At 35.5% G+C, this 10,959-nt stretch overlaps 1 protein-coding gene across 33 annotated transcripts in view; it reads left to right on the forward strand.

Annotated features, from left to right (window-relative positions):
• Positions 1-10,959, forward strand: part of Pde4dip (phosphodiesterase 4D interacting protein) — a 248,460-nt gene that overhangs the window by 187,230 nt on the left and 50,271 nt on the right. For 32 of the 33 annotated variants that reach the window (XM_013075467.3, XM_087212735.1, XM_004853867.4 and 29 more), the window contains 2 exons: positions 957-1,069; positions 2,222-2,349. In XM_013075467.3, coding sequence (XP_012930921.1) covers positions 957-1,069; positions 2,222-2,349 — 241 coding nt within the window. Of the gene's footprint in view, positions 1-956; positions 1,070-2,221; positions 2,867-10,959 lie in introns of those variants that run through there. The other variant, XM_087212733.1, reaches the window with a different exon arrangement.

A 10,959-nucleotide genomic window follows, 5' to 3' on the forward strand; every position in this document is an offset into this window, starting at 1 on the left:
TGGAATAAACAATGGAAAATCTGTCAAGTAGGCTGTTAACTGCTTATGAAGAAGTCAAGTGATGCTATTTCATTGAGAAGCCGCGCTCTGCAGTTTCCTACCTTGGTCAGTAGCAACCAGATCCTGCTTTCTGACATTTGTAGTTCTGAAATGAGCAGCAGTTATCCCTCATTCTCATACATAAGTCACCTCCCGCTCAACGGAGTCCTCATCTACCTTCATTTAGCCATATTCAGATCCATCCTAATTAAAAAAAAAAAAAGAAAGAAAGAAAAGAGGAAACAAAACTTGTCTCTAACCCAAGTTCCTTTGTAGCCACTACTCCAATGTCTGACCTTTTCAATGTCAAACTTCAAAAAGATTTACTTGCCTGTATTCCCTATCTGCATTATAATCTTTCTCACTACTCATCTCACTCCAGTCTCACTTTTAACTTTATCTGAAACAGATCTTGCTCTGCCAGTTACACATTATCATAGATAATTACCTTTATGGCACACATTGCAGCTCACAGTGACACATGATGAATGTCTTTTCCCCCACTAGATAGCAAGCTTTTTCCTGGAACTGAACAGAGCCTATCCCATAGAAAGTGCATAATAAATATTTGTCGGATAAACATTAAAAACTAGGAAGTCCTATTTTGTTTCCCTTTTGCCCATCCTTTCTTGTACTTTGTGTTCTTAGCATCTTTCCTATGCTTTTGGCTTCTTTCTCCCTTTTTTGTTCTTGCTCCTATGTGTGAATTTGGCTTTAGAGATTTAAAAAGATATAAAGTGTTAATGGGACATAGAGTTGAAAACCATAAAATACTACAGAAAGTTTCAGTAATAAGGTAGTGAGATTGTTTTAGTCCTTGTATGTGCTGATACATTCTTTTTGTCTCTTTCTCACGATTAATTGTGGCTTTCTGTCTCCCCTTGCCACTTGCATGTTCTTCTTCTCTCTATCCGTAGTTGCTGCTGATGCTAGAAGGGCTACTAGATGAACGGAGTCGACTGAATGAGGCCTTACAAGCTGAGAGACAGCTCTACAACAGTCTGGTGAAGTTCCATGCCCATCCAGAGAGGTAAGACAGTGACTTCTCCCTTTTAAAAAAATCTTTTATTCCTTTTATTCTTTTTATTTTTATTTCTTCTATTTATTAAATACAAGAGCTTATAATACCAAAAAGGAGAGATAGAAAACTATTCAGTTTGCAATTTTTGAGGGATTGCTCTGAGCCTCAGTGTCTAAATCTTAAGTTAGGGACAGTATGCATTTTGCATAGCTTTTGCAAAGATTGAGAAGACAGGTTATGCTCTTAAAACAATTCTTTGCATTTAATAGGCACTCAGTGTATGATCCTTTCTTTTTCTGCTCCATGTCCTGTTAAAGGCTGTTCTGTTATGAAAGTAAAGCTATAACAGATGCTGGTATTCACTTAATATCATTGCGTAACATTGAAGAAAGCATACTCATTGTGATGGCCCATATCACCCCAGAATCCCTGATAACCATCATTATGAATATGTTTTCTTGTACTTCTTGAATTTTGGTCATGAATATTGTATCTTTCGGGTGAATTTTATATTTGCTTCCTTTTATTTTTCTCATTTTGCCTTCCCTCTTAACCCTTTTTTCTCTTTTACAATTTCTATTCTTTTACTATTCACTTTCTTCTGATTTCTTGTTGGGTTTTTTAAATGTTTTCTTTTTACCTTAGGAAAATGAAAGCAGAGGAAATGTATGATAGGATCACTTGCTTGTGTTACCTTTTAAAGAGCTTCTGTATCTGTAGTTTTTGTGAGCTGGTTTCTTTTTCAGAGCACTGTCACATTTGGTTACAAATGAGAAAGCAGATGTCCTCAATAGCAGTCCTACGTGGCCCAGTCTTGCTACATTTTCCATTGCATTTTTCACAAACTAAAGCTCTCAAATAATGAAATTTCTCTTATGTGGGCTATAGCAATGTGAGATCAATTCTAGGAACTATAATTTGATGTGAGATTGGTCCAGAATCTCACCTAAAAGAGCAATTTTAAAGGAACAGCTTGCTAAACTACCAACAGTGAACACAAATGCCTCAACAAGAGACTGCATTCATTTATGTATTCTGGAGAACAAGCACTTAGAAAGTCTCATGGCCTGGAGTGGCATTGATGGCTCTTTGGAAACAGTGTGAGGATTCCTTACAGTTGATGGCTAATCCATTTTCCTTCCATGTGGCATGTTTAATCAGCTCTGAGAGAGACCGAACTCTGCAGGTGGAACTGGAAGGGGCCCAGGTGTTACGCACTCGGCTAGAAGAAGTTCTTGGAAGAAGCCTGGAGCGCTTAAGCAGGCTGGAGACCCTGGCCGCCACTGGAGGTGGGGAACTGGAAAGTGTGCGAGTTCGTCACAAGCATGCCTACTGAGCACTGGCTGATCAAACTGCAGCCCAGGATGGAAAAGCTTGTCTCACTAACCAGAGAGCCTGTCTGACTTGGGAGAGTTAAATGGTGATTTACTAATAATAGAACTGGTATAAGTAGCATCAACTGCAAAGTCAAACTCACTTTAGCCTACTTGTATCTCACTGTACATATCTATCATTCAGTTAAATGATGGAGGTTACGAAGTGTATTTGCACATTTTAAATCATTCCATTTTAGTTTTTCCATGCATATTCATTCCTTTCCCTAGTCACTCCTTCTCATTCCCTCATCCCTTCTGTGGGCCAATAAAGTTTATTACTCCCCCACGTTCACAATCCATATGATATGTTCCATACCATTTCATAAATGCATGTGTGTGTATTATTTTTGCCATTCAATCAACTCCTGCTCTTTGAGAGCGGTTTTTAAAATCAAATAAAAGTATAAAATAAAAATTTCAAGATGAGAAAGACTGAAAGAAAGTCTGTAAGAATGACTTTGCAAAAGCAGTATAATCTTTATCAGAAGATAATTAAAACCAGGAGACTAGTCATAGGCCACATTACAGAGTAGAGGCAAAATGTGTTTCTAGTAAACTTTTACCTCCATTATTGTTTCAGAGTTGGCAATTGAATGACCAGGTGAAATTAGGCTGGTGTGTATTAAGTTCTATTTAAATTTTTTTTAAATTGTCCCTTCAGGTTTCCTTAAGCCAGGGGCATTCTGTTTACTCAGAACATGACTTCAAGAATGGTCTTCTGTACTCAGAATTCTCTGTGAAAAGATAATTATCAACATAATATCCCCCTTTGAGATCAGCATTTTACCACATAACTCATAATAGCCAGAGAAGAATATTCTATATTTCCATGTAGTGGTAGTAGATGGAATGCTTTACTTTTCATTAGCTCATGTGTGTACACTTCTCCATATTAAAATAAGTAATGGGCTTTAGGCTGTAAGTGCTTGAGTAATTTAGAATGAAATGCCACAAATCTGTATTCATAGGTTTTAGTCATTGTCTCAGTGCCTTCTTGTGGCAACATGACAGCTGTAAAGAAAGGGCACTGGAGATTGTATTTCTGGGATCTTAAATGTCAAGAGTTTGAAAAGTAACCAACATTACGTGGAGCTTTGTGAGTTTGACACCATGAGGTTTCTTATTTCTGTGGAATATAAGCTTCCTAGATTAGAAGCTGAGATTTCAGTTACTTTAAACATGGAATTGAGGAATAAAGGTGCAGACTTTCTAGCTCCCTAGGTATGACTGCGTACTCTTTCTAAGGTTGGTAGGTCACAGTGAGTTTTATTTCTCTGTTTTTTACATGACCCTTTGTTTCTTTCACATTCTTCTGTTGACATTGCTTGTGTTAAATTCTAAATTCCATCCAAGGTTCTGCAACCTTAGCTATGCAGATCATAGAACATTAGTCAAAATAAAATGACTGGAGAAAATGTTCTACTGGAGAAACACCCTGGAATCTTCTGATTAGGCACAGTAGTTTACAAAGACTGATAGCTATATGTTATCGATTTTAATAGCCTTTAGGGAAAAAAGGAGTAACTTAGTGGGAAAGAGGTAGAAAATGTAAGTGGAACCATCTACCCTTCATAGTCTCCTCATTTTAAGAGACCTTTTCCTAAACAAAACTTTAAGTACCTTTCCACAAGTAAGGAGGAGGGTAATGGAGTTGAGCTGTAGAAATGTCAATCCATTGAAGACTAGTTCTGTTATAACAAGGCATTTAGGAGCTATCTCCCCTTAATTATACTAGTAGACCAAGGAAACTTTCTATATCTGCTGTTTCAACTGTGAGTGATTCTTGGGTCCTAATAGTGCACATAGTAATTTATGTTGGCAATTACTACTTCTGCTAACCTCCAACAATGGTATATTGATAGAAGGATAAATTAGGAGTTTGATCTTAGACCATAAATGTGACTAAAATCTGGTACTAACTTTCTGGTCTTCATAGCTGGATTAAGACTTGAAAATAGTACTACCTGGAGAGAGCTTACTGGCCTAACAAGTTTGTATGATAATTTGACATCTAATGATTAGAGCACACAATTTTAATTTCTAATTTTTGTCTGTAATCCAAAGATAGATGATGTAATTGGACACATGCATGTAATCACATGTAGCATATAATATGCTTCCATTTCTCCAAGAGCATAGACTTACTGGATTATTCTACCTTTGTCAGAGATTTTTCAGCATTATAATAATTATAGATGAAGCATTATGTACATATAGAAGCTTATGCTTGAATAAAAAACTCTTGGGAAAAAAATCAAAGAAGTAAATTTTTACTTAAGCCATGCTTAATTGGAAACATAGAACTTAGAAAGATCTATACTGATAGATTTCATTTGTCTTACATTTCCTTTTGAATAATAGTAATATGTAGACTAATGGTTTTAAATCATTTTTAGAACTATAGAGTAGAAAAGGAACTGTAAGAGGATTTATTTAATGAGTGAAATGGAAGTCCTTATGATAGATATTTTCCTTCTCTATTGCAGGTTTTTTGTTTGTTTTGTTTTTGTGTGGCTAGGAATTCAACCCAAAGCTTTGTGTGTGCTAGGCTACTGAGCTATACCCCTGGCCTTTCTACTGGAGGTTTAAATTACTGAAATCTGAAGACTTTTAGAACCTAGTATAAACTAACATTTGTCTGATATCTTTTTAGCTAATTAGCTAAGTTGTAACTTTTTGGGGAAGGCATGATTGGGCTATTTTAATATGACAGCCTGTGATAGGGTATACTTTAATCCTCCATTCTCCACCCCTGCATACCCACTTCTTTTCATTCAATTGTAGAGAGAAGCAAAAGTCTTAGGCCAAGTACATTTTTCCTGTTCATGCTTTAAAAAGATGTTTCAATTACTTTATATATAGTAAGAAAGGTATTAAGGATCAAGAAAAATCTTGACCTGTATACGATCAAAGAAAATAGTTTCTTTGAGTCCTTGCACTTGCGAGGCAGGCAGCAGAACCACTGAGCTAAATCCCTGGTCCAAGAAATAGTTTCTTTACAAGATTGTTTAGTATATTCTGCTTACATGGTTTATACATCAGTGCCCTCTGTGGCAGATATATCTAAAAGACCTATCACTTTAATGCTTATTTATGCTTCTAATTCAGTATCTATGTGTAAGAACTTGGGTTTGTAGCTTTGAATATTGATTGCAGTTCTACTTTGATCTTCAAGTTGAATCTGGAATCTTCTAATTAGGGAAAGAAGCAGCAGATCACATTACAGCAAATATTGTTCTTTTCTTCGAGAAGTAAAGGTTGACTCACCTACCTGAAATTATTTTCCTTTGGGCTGTAATTCTTAGAAAAATTTTAATACTTTTGCTTTCCTTGAGAGCTAGTATTAGAATACTCTAATTCCCATTGTTTGGATAGTCGCTGTTTAGTTTCATGGGGGATTTTTTTTGGTATAGAAAAGTCACAGAATCTTCAAAGTTGTGATTCCTGAAAAATTCAAGTTCCCTCCTCAACACAGACCCCAGATAGTATTAGGCAGGTCTGCAGCCAGTATCCTGCAGGGAAAATTAACAAACTTCTTGTAAGTTAGAAAAAATAGTAATCCACCCACGAATTTTAAACCACACACAATTCCATGTTGCCTTGAAATTATGTATGGGAGTACAATACATGAAATAGTTTTCTTTTTCAGACATTAATATCCTGTGAGATACAAGCACATATTTTCTCATTTTTCTTTGATTGAAGCTCAGCATTTCTTTTTCTTTTGGTGGTTTAGAGCCAATTGTATTCTAGCAAAAAAAGAAACATCTGGACATATGGAACTCATATATGGCAACCTAATATTAAAAAAAATAGAAGGAATGAGCCAATAGGTAATACATTGAAGTGATCTCTGCAAGGCAAATAGTTTCTGAATTTTAATGCATTTTGGAATACGGACTTAAGCCACTCCCTCATCATTTGCAGCAATTGTTTCAATACATTTTATTACATTTGGAAAATAAACACGTTACTTTTATGTAGAATGAGTGTTAACAAAAGGTAAGTCCTCAACTTCTTTCTATATAATCACATGGGCCAAGGAGAGTTTCCCAAATACAAAATTAGGCTTCTAATTGGTCTACAAAGAGAATAGGAAATAGAAAGGAAACACAAAACCCTAAAACTGACAATACTAATTTTACCAGATTCCAAATAAGGAATAAACTCATAAGTGATGTATTCATGATTTTTGTATTATTTTCATTAGTTGTTTAAAGTCAAATTCCAGAAATCAAAGTTTTTATTGTTTCATCTTGCAAAAGGATAAAATAGAAAGTTCAGGAACATCAGATGTTTGATCTAAAATATGAAGAGTAGGACGGTTAAGTACACAAACCAAATTGCCTTATAACAATTCAGAGAACTAATTGTATAGTAGCTGCTTATAGATTTGCCTTTAGTATGTAACATGAGTGTGCACTGCTGCTTTTTGCAGTTATCAAAATCATCACTGAGATACTGACCTCTCAATCTATAAACTTTAGAGGCATATATATGTATGCTTTATAAATAATGAACTTCTATGTTCATGAAATATTATTAGTTTAATAACAAGCAGTTTTCTTGTATTTATCACTTAAAATTTTGTAGGCTATTGTGAAAAATTAGTGATGCATAACAACTTCAGGTGACAAAAGAAATGGCATGTTAAATGATCAGAAACAGCATTAAATTATTTCTAGGACTTTCCTCACCAAATTAAGTGGTATATTTTTCTCTGGAATTTTATTTCTTCATGGCACTGTGCTGTTCAACTGTGTTCATATTTGTGCTAAAATGGAGAATGTACTCTTCTTATATATAAGTATAAGAATTTCAGCTACTTTAGTTGAGACACAAAAAGTTGTTACCCAATAAAAGTATCAAAGGCTAACAGAAATTATTTGGTTTTATTCTTAAAAGATGTATGAGAAAAGAAGCAGAAAAGGCTTTTATCTTTTTTTCTTTTCCTTTATAGAAGAATCCATTTATTGTACTAAAATTCCAAGTCAAAATATGCTCTGTAGAATAAGTATTTATTTAACTAAGGGAAGGAATAGGAAACCTAAATTTTTCTTCTCCCAAAGAAGTGGGACTAAAGAAACAGCATTGCATTTTTCTCAGAAAAGTGTAATGGGCTACTTTATCTGAAAAATCCTTTCTCATGCTCCTTGCTGAAGGAAAGTAGTTAGGAAGGACAGATTTGAGGGTCCAATTGGTATGGTAGGTTGTGCCATCTCTTTAAATGTTCTTACTAAACCTGCTTCTCGTGTTGAGGAAACGAGAATGTAAGCAGGAAGAATTCCTTGGCATTACAAATTATAACATTACAGGATACATACAGTGGACCTATTTTCTGACCTTCCCAGGACAGTCCTAATTTACACATTTTCTGGTCATCCTAAGGACAGGTAAACGAGCTTATTGAACAATCACCCTTGTGAAAAAGTAAAATCTTATTGAGATTTCATACCCCAAAGAATTCTTTGTATTATAGTTTGATTTTGTAAAGTCAGTTGAAATAGCTGCTTTCTTAATAATGTACAGAGTGGAGCCGGGGATTTAGCTCAGTGGTTCCACCGCCTGCCTTGGAAGCGCAAGGACCCGAGTTTGATCCCTGGTACCAAAATAATAATAATAATAATAATAATAATAATAATGTACAGAGTGCACAGCCTTCTGGGCTGAGAGATGTTGACAATTTGTAGACAAAGGTATACCATAAAGAAGCTTGACTGCAAATAGCAGCTTTCCACTATTTCTGTTCTGTGTTTAGATAAAATATTTTATTTCTCAGCAGAAGCTGTTGAGGACTACATAGAATCTTGAAGTTTTCTTACAGTCCTGAAGAGAATAGATGCAAGTGAGGTCGCAGTGTGATTGGAGACATTTTTTTCTTTGATTCTCTCATATAGCATCATAGTGTTAATTCAGTAATAGCTGGTTCATGAAATGAAAATGTGAAGAATTCTGTTGTGCCCAAGAGTTAAAGAGGGATGGGCCAGAAAAGACCTGGTACTGAGGAGAGAACACTTGGCCTTGCAAACTTTGTCAGGATGTACAGTTTTAATGCTTTAATACAGTTTTAATTGCCTTTCAAAATTAGTAAAAGATGAGCCCTACTATGTTGAAGTAACTATGTGGAAAAATATTAGTCTTTTCTTGTTGATCCCATGTAAATGGCTTAAAGGGAAAATAGTAATGACTAAGGTAGGATTTGGGGAAATGGTCTTGACTCTCCCATTTGGATTCCTTATTAAGAATTAAAATGACACTTCATGAATTTTCCTATAAAATTTATTCATGCACTGTGGAGTTAATTATGATTAATTCTGTTTCAGTGGTACCTTCTCAAAAGAGTTCACTCGGTTTCACTGACAAATCCCATGCTTTTTCGACTATCCCAGACACAAGGAGAGCTAACAGTAATATTTCAAGCCTCTTGCTGAGAAAAACAGGTATTCAGGAGTGAAGAAGTGCGGGTAGAATTGATATCCAGTTAGTAGAATCAGGTCTAGGCTACATTTAGCTTCTGTAGTCTTCAGCTTTGTCAGCCCTCAACTTTTCAACCTTCAACTTTTCAGTGTATCATCCACAACAACAATAATATTGTTTGAGGGTAAGGCTTATTGAGGACATACTGTGTCGCAAGGACTGTTCTAGACACTTCAAGACCAGCAAATCCTTTGCTCACAACTGTGTGGAATAGATAATACTGCTAACCCTAATTAATAAATGAAGAAACTGAGTTATAGAAAGGCTTTGACTTGCCTAAAGTCACACGAGAGACAAAAGTAGAATTGATGAATTTTTGATAAGAACTTATTTGCATAATGCTTAAATTATCACCCAAGGACTTTATTGTGTCATATTTTAGAGGTTTATTTTATTTCTGTGTACTTTGTAAAGTCAGATAACTGCTAGAAAATAATTTCGTAGATACAAATAATAGAAATTTTACCATCACCTCCATTTTTGTGTGGTTCAGAGCCTAGAAACTTTAAAAAAACTACACCTTGAAAACTTCATCAAAGCCTCAAGTAAAAATGTTTAACAAAATTTCAGAGTCGAAGTGCTAACATGTAAAACTTCATCTTGGAGAAGCAAGATAACTGAATAATTAAATAACAAATTCTTAGCTTTCAGAGAATCCCAAGAAGAGAAAAACCATTTTATTTCATATTTTCTCAAACTAAGCAGAAGATTGGTATAAAAAAGTATTAATACCTTTCATTTGAAATAAATTTAAAATACTCAAATATATAAGAATAGTCTTTTGTTGCCTTATAAAAGCTTGGAAAAATAAATCCTGGGCAAAAAGAAAGTTCTTTTTTCCACTCATTTAAAAATATAAAACTAATAACAGAAATATGTCTAATATACACTTAATATATAAAGCCTTGTGTGAGATAACTGACTCATTTTATTCTCATATTCTCTATAAAATGTTTTCAACTGTATCCCTCAAACATGCAAAAAAAAGTTTTCAGTATTCTAATTTAAGTTAGCAAACGGCTGAGCAACCTTAAAGCTCCCATAAATGAAATACAGCAGGTTGTGAGTTAGCTAGAAAAATGGGGGAATAACCACTCGTGGAGTAGTTGTTGAGGTGAGAAAGGCCTCCTTGCTTTGTCTCTGTCTAATTCCTGATGCAATCAGAGCCCAGGCGTCATGCCCTTGCCCACACCGATTAGAGAGAGATGTCATCTATAAATGCAGTAGGGTATTGGAAAATCCCAAAGGTAAGTGGAGGGCAGGAAGTGCCAGTTGAAAACCAGTGACAGTCATGTTTCCTAATCCCCATTTTACTCCTGGAGCCTAGCATAGGAGTCATGTTGGACTGTGAGCTTAGCATGGGCTACACAATTGGCCAAGAATGGTATGGGGATGAGCTCAGCCTCCTGGAACTGAACTTTCTTGAACCACAAAATCATTTATTTTCTAGCTCAGTACTCAAAAAGGAAATAATTTGAAAAGGATGTTTTCTTAATCTTTCCCCTAGTTGGACAATTCATTTTTTAAAAATTGAGACTGTTTTTCTGTGTAGTTCAGGCTGGCCTTCAACTCATGGTCCTCCTGCCTCCCACACACTGGGATCACAAGCGTGTGCCATCACACCTGGATGACAATTCCTTTTTGTTTTCAGAGACAAAAAGATCATGATTGCTCATTTTGTACAGCAGAGATTTTTCAAAAGTAAACATAATATGAAGTAGACATCCCGGTGAATTAGAATCCTCTGTTCAGTAAGTTTCCAAAGTGGCCAGAGCTTAGGGAGTGTGATCATTTACCTCCACTCAACCAGTGTTCTGAGTGATCTGGTTCTGGGGCTGCTTTGGAAGAGTGCATATTGGAAATCCATGCTGTACTCTGCTTTCATGGATCTGTAAAGATTGTGAATGGTAGATGTGCCTCCTTGCAGAGGGCTTTACTGAGTATGATTTTGCCTTGGTCCAAAGTTAACATAGCATTAATGGTGTAAATCAGAGACTTTAAGCTATTAGTACAGCATGCTCACTCCTGCACCTTGTACTTTGATGA

This window comes from Heterocephalus glaber, unplaced genomic scaffold, assembly GCF_053883595.1.
Source record: "Heterocephalus glaber isolate CG9 unplaced genomic scaffold, H.glaber_assembly_v1.0 deba00001442, whole genome shotgun sequence".
Classification (NCBI taxonomy): Eukaryota; Metazoa; Chordata; class Mammalia; order Rodentia; family Bathyergidae; genus Heterocephalus; species Heterocephalus glaber.